Source organism: Ruditapes philippinarum, unplaced genomic scaffold (genome assembly GCF_026571515.1).
Source record: "Ruditapes philippinarum isolate M1 unplaced genomic scaffold, ASM2657151v2 ctg929_1_1_1_1, whole genome shotgun sequence".
Classification (NCBI taxonomy): domain Eukaryota; kingdom Metazoa; phylum Mollusca; class Bivalvia; order Venerida; family Veneridae; genus Ruditapes; species Ruditapes philippinarum.
The window spans coordinates 147287-168739 of record NW_026863720.1 but is presented as its reverse complement, the minus strand read 5'-3'; the positions used below and the strand labels follow the sequence as shown (position 1 = coordinate 168739).

The 21453-nt window shown below is 32.7% G+C and overlaps 1 protein-coding gene across 4 annotated transcripts in view; it reads left to right on the top strand.

The window, feature by feature from the left end:
- The window catches only part of LOC132723125 (uncharacterized), a 62142-nt gene that overhangs the window by 26434 nt on the left and 14255 nt on the right, over window positions 1-21453 (top strand). For 3 of the 4 annotated variants that reach the window (XM_060707797.1, XM_060707796.1, XM_060707799.1), the window contains exons 4-16: window positions 412-527; window positions 1311-1536; window positions 2059-2144; window positions 9829-9861; window positions 12953-13066; window positions 13476-13652; window positions 14393-14584; window positions 16172-16402; window positions 16607-16741; window positions 17506-17603; window positions 18174-18360; window positions 19735-19839; window positions 20704-20920. In XM_060707797.1, the coding sequence (XP_060563780.1) occupies window positions 412-527; window positions 1311-1536; window positions 2059-2144; window positions 9829-9861; window positions 12953-13066; window positions 13476-13652; window positions 14393-14584; window positions 16172-16402; window positions 16607-16741; window positions 17506-17603; window positions 18174-18360; window positions 19735-19839; window positions 20704-20920 (1917 nt within the window). The remainder of the gene's footprint in view (window positions 1-411; window positions 528-1310; window positions 1537-2058; window positions 2145-9828; window positions 9862-12952; window positions 13067-13475; window positions 13653-14392; window positions 14585-16171; window positions 16403-16606; window positions 16742-17505; window positions 17604-18173; window positions 18361-19734; window positions 19840-20703; window positions 20921-21453) is intronic. The other variant, XM_060707800.1, reaches the window with a different exon arrangement.

Genomic DNA, 21453 nt, shown 5'->3' with positions numbered 1-21453 from the left:
TCTGCTGGGTCTTCACAAAATGATTAATTCAGAGAGCCAAAGATTCCCGTCTGTGATTGCAAATAGTGTTTGATTTTTCTTCTTGCATGTTAGCAATGTTATGTATTATTATGAGTTTCAATAGACCTTATGTAAGTGAGCTGGATCATAAGCTCTAGAAGTCCTTTTGGATTTGAACCCAAAACAATGAAAGATAAGTGATTGGAAGTCAGCTGCCTTTCACCACACAGCCACAAAGGCCCTTCAGTGGTGTTAAATTCTTGCATTTTAAGTAATTGCATTTTGTTTGCTCATCAAAATTTTAAACTCAAGAGTGTGAACTGTAGCATCAAAGGCCTTAACAATTTAAGAAGCCTTGATTTTTTGTATGAATAAATATGTCCATTTTTATTATTTTTTTATCCATTTCAGGCGAAATGTTTCCGCCGATGGTTTAATAATGTGTTACATGCAAAGGCGAGAAACTTCGAAATTACTCAAGCTGCGAAGAGAGTTAGTCCAATCAGCTATGGTGTCATGTTACGGAAGTAAGTTGGATCTGTCAGTCAGGAAACAAGGCATTTCATTGGTTAAGACAGTCCTACACAGAATTTCTTTTTCTCTCTATGAAATTTATCAATTTTCAGATAGAAAAATCAACAAATACACATGAATATGACTTTTATGATGTTTTAACATTATGGCATAGGCCTTCACCGGGAAAGTTATTTAAAAAAGCAACAACAGATGTGATAATAGCTATGTTAAATAATACATGTATTTAAATGCTGATAAAAGATTTATTACAAATATGCATATTTTTAAGAATCTTCAGTACACAAACAGTATATTAAGATTTAAGTGTTACTTTTGATATAAAAATACTTAAATTTTGCATAAAGATATATCTATATTATATTTAAAAAACAGCGTAAATAGATAATTTTTATTTGACGTTTATCTTAATTTAATCAGAAGCTTGCTTACGGAATGTCAGTGGTTCTACTCAGGTGCCCGTTTGTGTCTGAAATAATGCATGGAAGGGCCACGGCTTTCAAATACTCCCTCTAGCCTCTTTAAACTCTGTGTTGTGTTGTTTATTATTTCAAAGGTGTATTATTAAAGAATGTAAATGATTTATGCTCGTTTGAGTGTAACGAATTAGAGCATAATGCATGGAAGGGCACCTGAGGTCTTCCTCCACCAGTAGAGCTGGAGTGTCACCATGTAATGTAAAGAGCAAAATGTTTAGCATTAGTTAAGGCTCTTGAATCTTGAATTATCGACTTCAACTTAAGAAAAGTTTAAGTGAAACTTAATTCTCATTTCAGGAGTGACACATGCTACAGAACCAATGTGTTGGCCTACTACTTCAATGTTTGGAAGACAGCCAGTAGAAATGCCGGGCTGCATCGTCAGGTTGAGCTCCTGCACAGGAGACACACCTTACAGAAGGGGATGAACGCATTTAAATGGGCCATCAACAGGTCCAAACTTCAACAGGGTATGCTACAAGATAGGATCAATATCATGTTGCTACAGTCTATATTTACCAAGGTAAATCTTGCATGAATTTTGAACATAAATGGCATGAATTTTGGACTTTAATAGAATTATGGCCCTTTCTTTATTTAGAAAATTTTACATTATCCAGGCTCTTGCTTTACTCTTAAGCACTGAGGATAGTCTAGCTCACTGTCCTACAAGCAGCACTTGTTTTGATATTGGAATCCCTCTTTTGACAGTCTTAAATTTAAGTCTATCATATGAATTTAGCATGGTAAAACTCTTTGGTCATCTGGTCATACTATATTGCAAATAGTCATACCAGTAATAGAGATAGTTACTTCTGTGAAACCAAAGATCATAAGAGGGTTATCTTATACTGAAGGACAATGGTTCTACTCAGGTGCCGGCTTCTATGCCTGAAATAATGCACTAAGAAGCACCTATGGTCTTGCTGTTATCAGTAACTCTAGAATATCAACACGATGACCTTTTACAGTTATGGTCTGGACTAAAATCAAACAAAGAACATAGTTTTCAAACGTGGTTCAAAGAATTATTATTCAATTGTAGTGGAAGTATCGAACCTTAGAAAACAGACGTCTGCGACTTCAGCAAGCATTCTTCCGATGGAGACAGTTTACAAAAGAGGCACAAAAGTACGTACATTTCGTCTTTCATATGCATTTATTTATCTTGAAATTGATTTAGTGCTACTCATAATGATTAATGACATGTTAATATTATATGTTAGTTTTATTTTGGAGTGATATATGTGGATATATTACCTGTCAAGATTTTATATCACCCAAGCCATTAGGCAAGGGTGAAATTCTATCTTGGCAGGTAATATATCCACATATATCACTTGAAAAACCAAAATAATAATTTTATTAACCTTCCCCTGCCGAGTTAAGACCATTTTAATATAAATCATTGCTACTTCAAATGAAACGTCGAAATAAGATTCCCTTTAGGGTACCCTTTCACCACAACATGATGTCACATAAATACATGACGTATTTTCTTTCGAACCTAACAAATGTAAACAAGAGAAAAGGAGTGGTCTGTTGAACGCATTTTTTGGAATTAATATCAAGATTTCACAAGGTCATATTTCTTTTCAGTTCTGATGAGAATATGTATCATTACTCTGTTTTGGTAAATATTTATCATTTGACAGATAAAAAGTGCTTGTAAATCGGAATTTACCTCGCGTAAAATCAAACCGTACGCGCATCGCCACAGCCCATGTTGTTTACAACGTGGGGTACCCAACGGGGAAATGTAGTGTGTATATTACCCGTCTGGCTCGGTAATATCAATTTCTTTCGGGTGACCAATATCCAATCAAAAAGAAGGAAAAAATCTGGAAGGGTAATAAAGTATTATATTATCTCCAACAGATTTAAAGATCTCCATTAAAAACGGGTAATTCTATGTTTTTTATAAAGTCCATTTTTCATACAGTTTTTCTGTAGCATACAAGTTGGTTTCTTCAAGAAAGGAATGGATTGAAACTTCACACTCTTGGTCTCTGTGATTATCCAACATGATGGGCACAAGTCCCATAACTCTGTGCTACCTTTTAACAGAGTTATGCCCCTTTTCCTACTGTCAAGCAGAGGATACTGGGAATAGTTGAGCACACTATCATGCTGACTGCTTTTTTTTAAGCTTATTAAGTTAATGCTGGATATTAAGTAGATAATCTTTATTGACATTACTATGAATTGTTGTTGTTTTTCTTTTAATGGAGATCATTAATCTGTTGTGTAGCATACTTACATGAATAGTAGACACTGTTATTTATAGAATAAAAGCATAATATAGAAACAGTATAATTATGTAGATATTTGAATGTTATTAATTTGTAGTTATATTAAAGTTGTAATTTGACTTTACCAAGCCTTTACTTATGAAAGACCACATTCAGAAAAAAAAACACCAAAGACTATTGGTTTTAAAATTGAGTCTGAAAACCAGATATGTAAGGAAGCTTTTCATCTGTTGATTATAAAATTTGATTTTTTAAAATTTACCAATCAAATGCTTTAAGCTGGTATTTATATGACCATAAATTTATAAGGTCATCTGAGACAACTACATGATTGGTTAATACATAAATATGAAAAAAAATATAAAATTAGATATTATGAGTGCATAATTATTGGCAGTTCTGAAAAGGGTTCATATTGTTGCCTTTCAAAATGTGGTCTTTAAATAAAGATGGTGTTAAATAAAGGTGTTATTGTGCATTTTTTTTATTTTGCTGTATTTATTTTGTTATGATAACTAGCTTGAGAACGAGGGGAAATATAGCGAATCTCGAGTAAGTCTTATTTACTGCAAAAATCACGTTGTTCCAAATTTCCCCGTAAACTCTCCGAACCAATAAATAATATCTTATCATCGTGCAAGTGTGCCGCATAAATGGTGTATTGTGACATTACCTCCCTTGTTACATTATCAGTCATTTAAACCTTTTTATTGTCTGTTCATATGTGTTTTTACATATCAAAGGGTTCATTGTTACACAGGGTGTCAAGGTTTGTTTCATATTGTCAGTGTATCTTTTCACAGTGTCACAATCATTATCCGATCCCTCGCTCATTATGTCATTATCGTTACCTCAATCATGTTATCAAATTTTTACCTAATCAGTTAAAAATCTAAAAAGCCATTATGGTTGAGTAATTTAAAGTGGCTGACTTTTAAACAGTAACTGTTGTCAGTCGTTGCTGCCGGTTTGAATCCAGCCCAGGGAATTTGGATTGTTTCATGTGAGGAAACCATCTGGTTAGATTAAAGATGGTCAATCATGTTCTACTCAGATGCCTGTTTGTGGTTGGAATTAGGATGCATGAAGGAACATTTGAAGTGTTTGTTCCACTAGTTACAAATGCTGAAAAATTGTCATTTGACCTTAACAGTGTCAGTGTAACCTATATTTCATAATTTACAACTGTTACGGTACTAATAAGCATATTGTCAAGATATGTTTCCATTTATTATAACACCTTAAAGGGAGACACAGGCAAAATTTTCATTTCTTAGTTTTGAAATTTTCATTCATTATTCTGTAAATGTCCTCAAAATGAATACACTAAACAGTCAAAGGAACAAAACTTTTCTCCATATAAAGAATAAAATGGTGTTTTCCTAACTTGACCCGCGTGGGTCAGGTTAGAGCGCTAAAATTTCACATTAGTTGTCACTCTGTACTCTGGAAACGTTAAAAAACATGTCAAATCAATTACTTAGACTTGTTTCAATCATACAATATCCACAATATTTGTTATTGTAACTTCCAGGGTTTGTTCAAATCCCATGACTTGTTTTTAAACTATTCGTTGATTCTGTTTGCGTCAAAATTTCGTTCAACATATATAGATATATTTAAACTTCAAACCCAAAATATATAGAATTTATACAGAAATTCATGTTGGAACTTTAAGAAATGTCATTTTAGGGTGATTTGAGTACAGAAAATCATTTTTATATTTTTGCCATTATTTTGCCTAAGTATCCCTTTAATAATTCAACTAAATTCATCTTGTAACCTTTAAAAAGCACTTAAGTGAGACTAACTCCATTGGTATATTGTGCAGGATTATGAAATACACGCATGAATTTCCCTACAGATATTTTCTCGACTGATATTAATTTTTTATCAATAGCATTAATGAAGTCATCCAAAAATTTCTGCTGATTCATGCTGGATAGACTACTGTAATATAAAAATACAAGCTTCTGTATGACACTGATTGAAAATACTATATCCATACCCTGTTTAAGACGGATTATGTATAATTTAAGACACGGTCTTAATTTTACATGTCTGTCACTTAAACTCATATTTTCTTTCTTTGGACTGTTTTTATCTACATGTAAGATGCCCTAAGGCTATAGAAGCTTAATGTACATAAAATGAAGAAATTCCATGTGTTACAGTGTTGAAATAATATAAACTTTTAAAGTCTAAAAGCCTATAAACATTAAAATTTGAATTTCTTACATTAATCAACTGTGGCATTTAAAACAGGAAGGTATGCAAAATATAATATTAAGAAATATACTTGCAAATAAATCTGAAATCATATTTTTGTGCTACTCTTAGCCTTATTTGAGTATTAAAGTATTGCAATGCTTTTCAGTTTGGGTAATTTTTCAGTAGCAACTTCTTCTGCATTGCATCTGTTTGATTTGCCAATTATTGCACTTGCATTAATTTTATTCTTACAAATATTGTGATCCATTTAAAGTTCAAAGATTCTAATTTGTCATCAAAATTTAGTGACCTAGAAAATTAATGCACGTCTTGATTTCCCTGATTGTATGTGTATAATCATCTTATAAGTTTCCATCATTAATTTTTAACTTAACATTTATGTCTTAATAAAAAATCATATGTCTTAAAACATAGACAATAATGATATTTCAATATTTACATTGATACAATATTATTTACATCTATGTGTGATACAATACCATTTAGAACATTGATATCACTTTAAAATTTGTTGATATCTTCACAGTTCATTGACATTTAAAATGTTTTCTTATCTTTTATAAACAAAGTATATTGAGTAATTATGCACCTTTAACACATTGAAATTGCATGCTGTCATCCCATTAATATTTGCATTAAAGCATTGATATAATAATACAGTTAATTATCACATCAATATTTGATTTATAACACAAATGATTTAAAAACAAATTGATGTCACTATAATAATATGATATTGAAATTTCCTTGCTGTATTTAAAAAATATGTTAAAATCTTGATGCATTGATACACAAAGTGATATTTTATAAATAAAAAATAGACACATTAATGGTCCCATGAATGTAGAGTTCTAATGACTCATAGTTATTATCAAAGGCATTGATATTAATAATTTAAACATCTTTTTATCTAATTTTCAAGGAAACGCACTGTTATTTTCATAATACCCATAAATGTTACATGTATTTTCCCTTAACACGATTTTAACCCAAAAAAAGTTTTTGATTATAATAAAAAAATTGTCTTCAGTAAAGACATTCTCGTAAAAATTTTTATTTCCACATTCACCAAACCTCAATCACAAATCAATAAAAACACAAAAACTTATCTTGAACATGATACTCATCAAATATACCTTAATCAAACCTTTTTAAATTTAAAAAGAAAAACATTGATATTCATCACATTTTACCTCGATCAACACTCATACCCCAACAACACATTCTATCTGAATAATAACAGTATCTCCTCAACTTGTACCTCCATCAATAATTTTATTTCCAATCACACAAAGAATATGAATTAACCCTTTATATCAAGAACCTTGAATCCAAATTAAAACACTGAAAAATTAATCAATTTTAGCTCACCCGTCCCCAAAATTTACAGGGTGATTTGTTTTATCGCTTTTCATCGGCGTCTGTCGTCCGTCCCGTCCGTCCGTCCGTCCGTAAACTTTACTTAAATGACATCTCCTCATAAACCGCTGAGCCAATTCATCCAAACTTCACAGGAATGTCCTTGGTGGCACCTTTAAAAATTGTTCAAAGAATTTAATTCCATGCAGAACTCTGGTCCATGGCAACCGAAAGAAAAAACTTTAAAAATATCTTCTTTTTAAAAAACCATAAGAGCTAGAGCTTAGATATTTGGCATGAAACATCTTCTAGTGAGTGTCTACCAAGTTTGTTCAAATAAAAAGCCCTGGCGGTCAAAAATTGGCCCCGCCCGGGTCATTATTTCCTATATGCATATAGTAAAAAAAAAAAAAAATCTTCTTTTAAAAGAACTCAAAGAGCTATGCTAAGATATTGAGCATCAAACATGTTCTAATAGGTGTCTACCAAGTTAGTTCAAAAAAAGCCCTGGGGTCAAAATTGGCCCCGCCCCAGGGATCATTGATTTTCCCTATATGCATTATAGTAAAAACTTAAAAAAATCTTCTTTTAAAGAACCAAAAGAGTTAGAGCTAAGATATTTAGCATGAAACATTTCTAATAATTTCTACCAAGTTGTTCAAATAAAAGCCCTGGGGTCAAAATTGACCCCGCCCCGGGTTCATTGATTTTCCCTATATATGCATATTAGTAAAAAACTTAAAAAATCTTCTTTTAAAGAACTCAAAGAGCTATGGTTAAGATATTTAGCATCAAACATGTTCTAATAGGTGTCTACCAAGTTTGTTCAAATAAAAGCCCTGGGGTCAAAATTGGCCCCGCCCAGGGGGTCATTGATTTTCCTTATATGTGTATAGCAAAAACTTAAAAATCTTTTTTGAAATAACCCAAAATGCTAGAGTTAAGATATTAAGCATGAAACATCTTTAAGTGAGTGTCTACAAAGTTGTTCAAATAAAAGACCTGGGGTCAAAATTGGCCCCGCCCGGGGTCATTGATTTTCCTTATATGTGTATAGCAAAAACTTAAAATCTTCTTTGAAAAAAACCAAATAGCTAGAGTTTAGATATTAAGCATGAAACAATTCTAGTAAGTGTCTACAAATTTGTTCAAATAAAAACCCTGGGGTAATAACTGGCCCGGCCCCAGGGTGTCATTGTTTTTAACTATATGTGTATAGTAAAAACTTTAAAAAAAATCTTCTTTAAATAGCCCAATGAGCTAGCAAGCTAAGAGTTTAGCATGAAAACATCTTCTTATGGTGTCTACCAAGTTTGTGCAAATAAAAAGCCCTTTTGGTTAAATGGCCCTGCAACTTTGGGGGGTTGGGTTGGGGGCCTATATACAGGGTGCGACCACTCAGGGCCATCGTCATGGCCCTCTTGTTAATATACCAGTCAAAAATTGACTAGAATTGTTAAAAATCAACACAATGATACCACAGCACATTGGTATTTCAACCAACACTTTGAAATCTCCATAAAAACTTTAAATTTTATCTCTCATTATAACACAAAAATTTGAGCACATTCATTTCTTCCTATGGAATTTTGATTTCTTTGAAAGGTAATTCTTTGATAAAAATTTGGACATTTTGATATCTATGGTACTTTTGTTTTTATACTCTTTTTACTGTCCTAATTATTATAAGCATTATAAAACTGTTTTGTTAATGTTGGTGACTTTTTGTTTGTTTTTGCAGGAGAAATACAAAGTAATTGTTAAGAATGGGTATTTTTTTGTCAAAGAGTAGATGTACACAAATTTTACATTAGTCACAGTTATTTTTATTAGAGAAACAGACTATTTTCCTATTATTTTTCATTATTATAGATGTGTTAAAAGATATTATCATTTTTAAAATTTACTATTTTTCAACCTATATTGAGTATCATAATGTAGATTTCCCAAGACTTATAATATACACAAATGTATATTAATTACATGGAATAAAAAGAAAACCCTTGTCTGCAGCTGGGGGCACAAATTTTACACATGCCGCCAGTGCAGACCAAGATCATGCAGCCGCTGCATCAGTCGAACTCTTAATGAATATTTAAAACATTATTGTATAAAAATACACATTGTATAGAAATGCAGTTTTTAAACCTTATAATTTCTCTTAAAATTCAATACACTGACTTATGGCTTACGACTTATAACTTCTATTGCTATTCCCCGTTAAGAATAAGTTTTGTCGTACTATGTTTGTTTAATTAAAATCTTTTATGAACACAGAAGAGGGGTATTACATAATTGCTTTAAATTTGCAATAAATTAAGTTTAAATTAAACTAAACTTAAAGAACAAAGAACTTATTGGAAAATTACTCTCAAATTTCTTATAGAAGTATTTATTGAATCGTTATTTTTTCTTGACAAATATTAAACAAGCCCATTCTTAATTGCTTACTGAAGTAAAAAGGCATTTTAATGTTTTGTCTACGGTGTTCTTACAAAATGCATTAGAGATTTATAAACAACTTATCAGCAGAACACTTCGGGCTTTTGAACAACCTTAAACGATGGCCATGTTATTGTCTTTGTTTATACAAATGAAGAAATTAAAGATTGAAAATTTGAAAGATAACTGTTTTGTTAAATGTTTCCTACTTAAAGTTCTGTAAGAATATTTGGAAACTTGGAAAAACAGTGCATAATTGTATAAACATCTCTTTTAAGAAGATACCTTCAGATGAGAAAAACAAATCTTTCAAAAGTTTATTTAAAGAAGATAACGTTATTTAAAAAAATTTTTGTTGCACTATGCATATTTTATGCAAAATTTGACTGATTATTGACACGATTTTATCATCATTTTTATTCACAGATAGAAATGGTATTGATTATAAATACCTGATGATGATAAACAATTATTTTTTTACCTTTGTTATTAATTATGGTTTAACAAAATGATATGCCCTTTATGTAAAGGTTGGATGATTTGCCTATCACCCCAATACAGAGGTAAATAAAACATGCAAGAGTTATAAATATGGATTGATGTATTAATTTGTGTTTCATGGTATTATTTACGGTGGCATAAAGGGGACATCTCTGTTTTAATATGTGCATTCGCATTATACTATTACATTGCAAATGATAGATATTAGTCATGTGCACATGGTAGTAAGAAGTCATATGCCCATGCAGTAGTATTATGTGGTCAAGGAAATCGAGATTATGTGTGCACATTGGAACCACTATATGGTAATGCAATATGTGTTAAGTGCCCATATATACTTAATACCTTTCTCTCAGCCTCGTTATATTATCACATTCACACATAACAGTATCATGTGGCCACATAATAGGTACCGGGTATATAAAATGTGAGGACATAATTGCACTATCCCTTGGCATTATAATACTGTGTATAGATATGGTATGAACAATTATTAAATAAAAGATTTCCTTTTGTCCCCTTTTAATGCCAACGTAATTATTGGTTAAACTTTGTTTTGTTTTGTTTTTGTTACTATGTACCGGTACATCAAAATTTGATTTTACTCAAATAGTTGAGTGCCAGCCTTTATGATAAAGGACCCAGTTTATGTAAGCACCAGATAAAATAAACAAAAGCCAGACAAGACCATTTCACAAATTTAGCAGTCAAGGTTATATAAGTGCTTTAAAGGTCCACTTTTATTATCTCAGCACAAAATTTAGAAGCTTTATTTTTATGTAGTTACAAATGTCTACCCCTGCTTTGTAGACTGCACTGACCATGCTGACCAGAATGTTAGGGGTGCATTCCACGGCTCAGACTGACATTATTATATAGATTCATGAATAAATTGATCTATAAAATTATCATAAAATTTCATTTGTTCATGGATTATAATTATTTAAATTTTATCTTTTCTTATCATCCTACTTTTTACACATTAGTTATATGTTGAAATGTAAATAAAAGAATTTGCACGTTTTAAACAAGATGTATTTTTATCCCCATTGTGTGCATATTCTAACCCAATGGTGGAGGGTGATTTTTGTTGATGTTTTTTTACAAACAAAAGTTTCAAATACTCAGATTAGTAGAAAAAAGATCAGAAGAAACTACCAAAGTTTGCAAGTACTTTCTTTTATTTTTTAGCTCACCTGTCACAAAGTGACAGGGTGAGCTTTTGTGATCGCTTTTCATCCGGCGTCCGGCCGTCCGTCCGTCCGTCGTCCGTCCGTAAACTTTTACTTTAAATGACATCTACTCATAAACCACTAAGCCAATTTCATCCAAACTTCACAGGAATGTTCCTTTGGCGGTCACCTTTAAAAATTGTTCAAAGAATTTAATTCCATGCAGAACTCTGGTTGCCATGGCAACCGAAAGAAAAAACTTTAAATATCTTCTTTTAAAAAATCATAAGAGCTAGAGCTTAGATATTTGGCATGAAACATCTTCTAGTGACTGTCTACCAAGTTTGTTCAAATAAAAGCCCTGGGGTCAAAATTAGCCCCGCCCCGGGGGGTCATTGATTTTCCCTATATACATATAGTAAAAACTTAAAAAATCTTCTTTTAAAGAACCAAAAGAGCTACAGCTAAGATATTTAGCATGAAACATGTTCTAATGAGTGTCTACCAAGTTTGTTCAAATAAAAGCCCTGGGGTCAAAATTGGCCCCGCCCCGGGGGGTCATTGATTTTCCCTATATGCATATAGTAAAAACTTAAGAAATCTTCTTTTAAAGAACCAAAAGAGCTAGAGCTAAGATATTGAGCATGAAACATGTTCTAATGGGTGTCTACCAAGTTTGTTCAAATAAAAGCCCTGGGGTCAAAATTGGCCCCGCCCCGGGGGTCATTGATTTTCCCTATATGCATATAGTAAAAAACTTAAAAAATCTTCTTTTAAAGAACTCAAAAAGAGCTATGGCTAAGATATTTAGCATCAAACATGTTCTAATAGGTGTCTACCAAGTTTGTTCAAATAAAAGCCCTGGGGTCAAAATTGGCCCCACCCCAGGGGGTCATTGATTTTCCCAATATGCATATAGTAAAAACTTAAAAAAAACTTCTTTTAAAAACCAAAAGAGTTAAGCTAAGATATTTAGCATGAAACATGTTCTAATAAGTGTCTACCAAGTTTGTTCAAATAAAAGCCCTGGGGTCAAAATTGGCCCCGCCCCGGGGGATCATTGATTTTCCCTATATGCATATAGTAAAAACTTAAAAAATCTTCTTTTAAAGAACTCAAAGAGCTATGGCTAAGATATTTAGCATCAAACATGTTCTAATAGGTGTCTACCAAGTTTGTTCAAATAAAAGCCCTGGGGTCAAAATTGGCACCGCCCCGGGGGTCATTGATTTTCCTTTTATGTGTATAGCAAAAACTTAAAAAATTTTCTTTGAAAAAAACCCAAATAGCTAGAGTTAAGATATTAAGCATGAAACATCTTTTAGTGAGTGTCTACAAAGTTTGTTCAAATAAAAGACCTGGGTTCAAAATTGGCCCACCCCGGGTCATTGATTTCTTTATATGTGTATATAGCAAAAACTTAAAAATCTTCTTGAAAAAACCCAAATAGCTAGAGTTTAGATATTAAGCATGAAACATCTTCAAGTAAGTGTCTACAAAGTTTGTTCAAATAAAAGCCCTGGGGTCAAAAACTGGCCCGGCCCCAGGGATGTCATTGTTTTTAACTATATGTGTATAGTAAAAACTTAAAAAAAATCTTCTTTCAAAAAGCCCAATGAGCTAGAGCTTAGATGTTTAGCATGAAACATCTTCTTATGGGTGTCTACCGAGTTTGTGCAAATAAAAGCCCTTGGGTTAAATTGGCCCTGCAACGTTGGGGTGGGGGGGTGGGGGGCCTATACAGGTGAGCGACCTCAGGGCCATCATGGCCCTCTTGTTTCTGTCTTATACTTACCATATACATGTACATGATATTCAGAACTTTGATAATCATTTTTAGTTTTTCTAGTATCAGATTTCATTTATTTTCCTTAGAAGCCTAAATTAGATAGAGTAAACTTGAAGCATGACTTTCTTTGATCATCAGGAGCCTAAAAATGATAGGTAGAGTTTTAATTTCCATCAACCTATATTTCTGCAGGATTCGAATGTTACGGAATCAGAGCAACAGGCGGTTGAAGGAAAGGGTGTTCCTAGAATGGTATGACACTTATCAACAGTGTCTCAAACAGCACAAGGCAGACATGCATGCTAGGTAAGCTGTTGAAAGGAAATGTCAGGTCATCATTTCATAAATAACAACTTTTTTTTGCCTGATCAACTAAAGGATGTGTAATGGATCAATATTTTACTTATAGCCATTTTATTTTCGTATTTTATTTGGTTACATAATGTGACATTAAAATGGTTAATATTCAGGTCACCCTTTCATAAATAAATAGGCACAGGATATGCTGTATACATGTGAAATCTGTATTGACAAGTAATAAAAACAATATACATATAATTTAGTCCAAATTAGCAGGTTAAGAGTCTTCTCAAATTCAAATTTCAAACTTGAACTGTTGCTTAATACAGGCCACGATGTCTGTTATTCTTGCTAAATATGATCGACTGTTGTTTAATTTTTGTATTTGACAAATGATTTCTTGTATTATTTCCAGACGAGGGTTATTGTCACAAGGATGGTCATCATGGCGGTGGTTTACTGTATTATCCAAGGAAAAGAAACAGAGAGAGTCTCTAGCTGTACAGTTATTCCAGTTTACATTACAAAGAAAAATGTTCACCTATATGAAAGTGGAATTTTCCAAATACATTGTGGCGAAACAGTTCCATAAGTAAGTGTAATTAATCCATAATGATAAATATATGTGATATCACTCTTAGTACAATATACTTACAGCGAGTGGGCATGCAATTTTGCGATCCAGTAGTAATACTTTATTCATAGATAAAAGCAAGCTTGTGACCTTTACATTGTAGATTTGTCTCAAAATAGAAAACAAAATAGTGAAACACAACATAAGGTTATCAAGTTAAAATACATCTGTACCTTCAATAAAAGTAACATTATGTCAGTTAGAAGGGTGTCATATTTCTTTTAATCTGTCTGTAAGTCACAGTGTCCCTGCAGACACATTTAATCTTTAAAGCTTCATTTTCATATATTGAATACGACCTTGTCCCCTAAATGATCTTGATTTTTAAGGTCAAAATTTTAAAGTTCTTGTCAAGTGCCCACTCTTTCCTAAGTAATGCACAAAAGAGTACCAGAGGTCATCTTCAAATGATAAAAATAGATAGGCACTCTAAAATGTATCTCAAAACACAAAATAAACAGCTTTTTATTGATAGGTTTTTTGACAGAGGCATATTGTTAACCTAGAGATCTTGTGCAATGCTATACTGAATTACTTTCCAAAGTTATAAGGATACTGAAAAGCAAATAAGTCAGTGACTTTATAAAATTTGAACAAACTTCTTAGACTCATATAATTAAACTGAATTTCTTTCACAATGGAGTTAAAACAATTATTTTATATGGTAAGTAAATATTAAATGATATTTCTGTTTATAGAGTGTCACAGCTGAAGGTTGCCATGGTAGCGTGGAGGGCTGGTACCCAGGTCAGTAAGGCCGAGAGAGCAGAGGACATGCGTGTTGCAGAAGTCTACTGGTCACGGTCGGCATTGAGGGCACATTTCACGGCCTGGCGGGACTCCCTTCTGACCAATAAGGCTTGTAGGATGTGCGACAGTAACTTTACCAGGTATGTTAAAGATGTTATTTATCCTGTCACTTGTATCAATTTCGGCCCGATAACAAGGTGCCGTATATTTTTACTGATATACGGCACTTGATCACGTGGTATGCATGTTTGCCGGACTACTTTTCAAGAAAAATATATAAACTGTCGTTAAATCGTCTGTGTGTAGAATAACGAATTTTGGAAACGTTGATAAAACTTTGTTTGTAATTTTATTTCACTCTATAATTTTTCAAGCGAAATAAAAATTATTAAAAGTGAAATAAATGTAAAACTTAACTCGTTTGCGACATTAAAATAGCGTACTTGAATTGATTGTTTTGCACGTGCTGTTTGGCGCTACATTGTGACGTCACGTAAACAATACTTTAAACGTCTGTGCAGCGTTAATGACTGAATAAAAGATATTGGTGTTCGAATTCATTTTCTAAGTTAGACCATTTTCTTTCATTCTAGATAGTTTTCACAACAAAATTCGACAAAAAATTGTTTTTATTTATCAAATTTTTCAAACAAAATGGCGCCCTCAATGTGAAAATACACAGGGAGATAATAAGAACGGCGAGTGCATTGTTGTAGAATAATGCACGCTTCGGGCCTTCTTTGTTTATATAGAAACATTTCCGATAGTGTGATTAAAGGTAGTAGGCCTAGTAAAATTCTTTAAAAAAACGGTGACAGGATAAATAGAATAATAGATTGGTGCCGTGGATGGAGAAAGTTTATCTGGCTCTGCTCCGGAATTTATTGGGTGAGCCGAAGGCTCACCCAATAAATTCCTCCGCCTCGCCAGATAAACTTTCTCCATCCACGGCACCAACCTATTATTCTCTATATCTCAATTTGTGCTCAGACTTTTTGAATATATGAAAATAATTGTGTGTGAGTGAACATTTTTGACATACTGACCCTGAAATATGCTTTAGAGTAACTTAGAAAACGAGTATTGAAAATCAGATTATATCAGTCATTTTACATGTAATTCTAAAAAAATCAGCATTTTTAAAAAGTTTTCTTCTTTTGTAATTATTATAAGAAGGGCCATGACGCTTTTTTGCAAGCACTTAGTCATGATTTAACATACAATTTTTAGCTTGTCTGTTTTGAAGAAAAAGTCAAGCTTTTATTGTCACTGGATCGTCATTGTGCAGAAACTTTAATGTAGCCCATGACTCAAATACTTTTTAAGATACTAACATGAAGCTTATAGTTCTTGATTGTCATTACAAGGCACAGTTGTAAGAAGGGAACTTTATACTGAAAGCTTGTAGACTTAGGGACATAACAAACAAATGATATTTCAAGAGTTATACCCCATGGTCACATGGAAAATAATTGAACATTTACAAAGTAATTCATCAAATTGTTAAATAAGCTAAAGACATATCAGCAGAGACATTCTTAAGTATTTATTTTAGGCCTTGCCCTGAACAGACAAGCCTTTGCAGTGCTCTTGTTTGTAAAGACAATCCTATTATAAATTTCATATAAACCTTGACTATTTTTCTTCGCATAATAATAACATCCAGATCTTTCAGTGTAAACATTTCCCTTCACAAATTTGTTACATTATTATCATTTTACATCCAGGAATGCCTTTTACACATGGAAAAGGCGCTATGAGGAGTTGGTACAAAGACGTGAGGCCGTAGACATGTATATAAGACAGAAGGTCCAGACACGCGCTTTCCAGCACTGGTATACGTTCGTTGTTGTAATGAAACAGAGGAGAGCCGCTGCTGTTGAGTGCTTGCAATCTGTGTTACAGAGGCGCATGTTTGAGCGCTGGCATTGGTTCACAATTTGTCAGAGAAATCTCAGGTAAATTCTCATATTGTCACCTTAATGCAGTAATATGTTAACTCCTATTGTTTCAAATTTTGAGTTAAACCCTTGTTGTTCTATGGTGACGATATATATCAGCTGTAATAAAAGTAATAGAAAGCAATGTTGATTTTAATAGACTAGTTGAACCAAGAAGAATACAGTACAATGTTGTAACTATATTGAAAATATGTATTTAAGGAAACGTGCTTTGTTGCATTTACGCAAACATAACTTGGATACTCAAAGACGTTATCTGTCCATATGGAGGTCACAGTTCAAGGTCAAATGTGATGAGAAGAAGGCTCAACAGCTCTGGTCAAACTCTTGTGCCAGGTATGTACTACTACAAGTAGGGTTATTATAAGAGTGTCTTGATCAAACTGTTTGGATAGCTCAATAGGTAGAGCGATTGACTGTTAGTTGGGCAACCTGGGTTTGATTCCTGGACAGACAGTTCACTTTTGTTGTCATTGATCATGAAATGCTTTTTATGGTCATTCGCACTGTACCTCTGCTCTGGTATGTACAGAGGTTATCAGTTCCTTGTGAAAGTGAATGCAGCTTGTACTGGTACACTGCTTAACAGCCTGCCCAGGGACAATGATTTGAAGCCTGTATTTGAATTTTTTTGTTTTTGTTAATATTCTATATCTCAGGTGGCCAGTAAGAGCTGTATTTCGGGGCAGAAGTACAGATTGTCATGTTCTAGTAATATCAGTGAGAACCAAATACAAGTCATGGATTAAGATTCTCTTAAATTATACTTTAATTGTTTATAATCTTATATTTTAACTACATATTGGCATATAGCCTTAGCCCTATTGATATTATTACATCAGCAATACCATACCAGATTTAGACCCCTGCTAGTTAATCAGTATGGATAATTCCATTTCTTATCTATCGGGTTATAATTTTCAGGTAATGTATATATATTACAGAGAAAAGAGCAGTAGTTAACTTTACATTCATTGGCCAACATTTTAATTCCTATCCACCTATCCTTGGATAAATTGCTAAAGTATTGCTATATAAATTCTGTACAGGTAATACATATAACAGATATAATTGTAATTTTTTCTATCATATATAAACAGGAGGGCAGCAGAATCATGGAGACTGGTCTGTCACAGACGGAGGTTAGCCAGACTTTTGATAGATACAGAACCTATAAGGCAACTCAATACACAAAGAGGTAAACATTAGATACAGCCATCTCTATATTCACTTACCAAAGATTATATCAAAGAATGCCTACACAAATGTGCTCATTTGCAAAATTGGTTACATGATATCACCTTATAAAACAAATATCTTTTGAGTTTCACTTAATTGATCTCAATAAAAGTTCCTTAATATGTTTTGTTGGATTTTAAATCACAACAACATTATAAAGGTCATAAGGTGACTCCAGCTTTACTTGTAGAGGAAGATCTCAGTTGACTTTTTGGATTTTAGGACATTTGCCCCTAAAAGCCCATGACTGTTGCCCAAACCACCACCTCAAACCTCCAACATTGGTTCCCCATTTTTAGCAATAGTCGCCCATTTGAAAATTATTTCACAAGTGGGCACCATGCAGAGAAGAACTATCAACCCTTCCTCACATGAATAAATCCAAACAGGATGGTTTCCATAAAAACTATTGAGCTTTTGTTCAAATATATCTTTTGCAACAAGTACATGTATAATTAACCTTTAAATCTCTTTCATTTATAGATGTAAAATTACTTTCCAAGTAATATACCATCACTTGTCATTTCAGTGTATTTTTTGCATTGGAAATCACGGTTTGAGTTGATACTGGAAGAGAAGCAAGAAGCCTCTGATGTTCGGGCCATCTTGGACACCTCAAAGCTTAAGCTGTACTTTGAAAAATGGCAAACAGACACCCGGCAACGTCTGTTGATTAAACCTATGGTGCTTCGATATAGACAAAGGCTTATTACTCAGTATGTACAGTTTTATCTTCTCCATTCTTCTAGAACAAGTTCTAAGATGGTCTGACAAGTTTTCTTGGCAAATATCCAGATATTCTAATTCAAAAGTTATAAAAACAGTAGGTTTAAAAAATAATTGCACTGAATTTATAGATGCTAAAATATTGTAGATATGCTTGATTTATTTGTGAAAGAGCGTACATGAGCTGTAGAAATGAGATTTATTAGTACAGGCATCAATTGCTCATAGTTGCCAAAATATATTATTATTTATTATAAGATATGTAATGTTATGCACTAAGATATAGGACATTTTGTTTTATTAGTCCCCTACCGGTTTAACCGGAGGGGACTTTAGGTTTACCCTCCGTCCGTCTGTCTGTCTGTCCGTCTGTCCTTCCGTCTGTCAGTCCGTCCGTCCACAAAACTGGATCCCGCGATAACGCAAAAAGTACTGAAAATATTTTTATGAAACTTGATATATGGATAGATGGCAGTATGGAGATTATGCACGTCATTTTCTTTTCTTCCTATGTTGAAAATTCTGGTTGCTATGGCAACAAATAGTCTGAAAATATGGCAAATTTAACACATAAACTGGATCCAGTGATAACTCAAAAAGTACTGAAAATATTTTTATGAAACTTAAAATATGGGTAGATGGCAATCTGCAGATTATGCACATCTTTTTCTTTTCTTCCTATGTTGAAAATTCTGGTTGCTATGGCAACAAATAGCCTGAATTTCAAGATATCTGATTTAAATTTTTCAGCTTTTTCACTATAAGTTCTTTATTTCTTAAGGTGTTTACTTCAAACTTTAAATATAAGTTTCTGGTCATCAACCACATCATATGTGACAAGGTTTACAACTCTAGCACAAAAATTATCAGTATTACCTCCCTTGAACTTAGAATTTTTATGAAAAAAAATGTTGTCTTTTTTAAATAACTTCTTTATTTCCTAATGTATCTACTTGAAACTTCATATATATGTTTCTTATTATCACTCAACATTTTTTAGAAGGTTAAATACTCTAGCAAGACTATTTCCAGAATTATGTCCCCCTTAAACTTAGATTTTTTTCGAGAAATTGGTATTTTTTACTCCAACTTCTTCATTCCTTATAGGATTTACTTTAAAATCCTACATCGTAATAATATGACAAGGTTGTATAAACATAATTTCCTTACTAGGCAGGGAAACTTAACACATTACTGTGAAATAGACAAACTTAGAACTCAAAAGATTTAAGTTCATTCATGTCATTCATTCACTTGTAAAATTGAAATCAGAATGTTGCTGGGATTCTAACCGGTAGGGGACTTATGGATTGCTTGCAATACTATGATAATTGCTTGTTTTACATGTTTTATTTTTCATTCAGGTGCTTTCAAGGTTGGAGACAGTATGTTGTACATAAGGCAAGATGTCTGAAGAGTGAGAAATCCCTGCTGAGGGTCCGGCTACAGAATAAATTCAAAGCTTGGAGGTAAGTTAGTATATCAAGAATTGCCATGGTAACATGTCATAGAAATCATCGAAAGCTTTGAAAATTAGTGCAGAACTGTCAAACTCCTCATCGACAGGTTGACAGCTTAAAGCAGCATGCCTCCAGATTAATGCTTTTTTTCATAAAAATTTAAAAAATATGTATTTAAAATGGAAATATTGTGAAGTGACCAAAGAAAGTTATTCACACATTGCAAACAGCACTTGCAATCCATGTAAAGTACAAAAATAAGAGGTCAGAAATATGCAAAAATAGCCCTTACTGCGTTAATCACATAGTAGAAATATTGTGATAAATACTGCAAAGTCAGTTATCTATTGCACATAACACGTAAATTATTACTTAAATCTTGAATCTTTTCACTTTTCTTTAAATCTCAGTACATTTTTCTGGAGTTTCATTTTCTTGAAACATTGTTGCAAACCTGTTGATGTGCAAGTTTAACTAACACGGCTGCCACTTTGTGAAACAGAACACATAGCTAAGAACTTAGACTAATGATTGAGTAAATGTTAATTACATTTACTTGCCAGGCTATTTTGGGGAAAATAATTTGACAGATTTAAAGAAAATGTTTAAAGTATTAATGCATGTAATTATAAAAGTCTCTTAAAAAAAACTGATTGTTAACTTTCATTTTCTAAAAGGAATATTTTGTGTATATGGAATAAAGCAACCTTTAACACATTTTTCTGAAGAAAATGTCAAAGTAATAATTAAAGTCTCTTTAAAGAAATTGTTTTTCTTTATGTTCATTTTCTAAAAGGTATATTTTGTGTCTATGGAAAAGAGAAAACTTAAATACATTGTTCTACATACTTGTTTATTTAAACCTTTTTTCAGGAGACAGTATGAGGTTCATCAGATAGAGAAAGATTTAAACAAGAAACGATTACAGCGATCTACTCACAGGTGCTTGCAGGGTTGGCGATTTGTCATACAGCGTAAACACAGGGCACAACAGTTCCATGAGAAACATCTGGTGAAATATACGTTCATTCACTGGAGTACACTGGCACTGAGAAAACTCCGGGAGAAGAGATTACAACAAATGGAAATGGTGAGATTCATGTTTACGCTGATAATAAAATATTTTTTGTTTGTCACTTCCAATTGTCACGCTTAAATCATGCCAAAATGGGTTGGGCCCATACTAAAATATTGTTTGTATATTGCTTCCAAGTGTCATGCTCAAAATCATGCCAGACATGTTTTAAGTTTTTCATCTAAGTTTCTATGCAAGAATGCTTGAAAGGAACCTTTAAAGAAAAGGATACATTTTGAAATTAAACATTGAATTACAAGAAAAAAACATGCTTTCATTGTTAAAGGGACTCCATTTATGTCGAAAAGCTTAAAATCATAAAATTTTAATTTCTTACATAGAACAGCTGGGGAACTTGAAACAAAAATGACATGAAAAAAGATAATTTACTCAAATAGATTAAAAATCGTAATTTTTGTCTTATCAATTTCAAGCTTGCTTTAAGGCTTTTCACTCAAATTGGACTGAGAATAGCACAAAAATATTATTTTCAATGTATTTCTGATTTTATTTGTAAATTATCTTCTGCATATCTTTCTGTTTTAAGT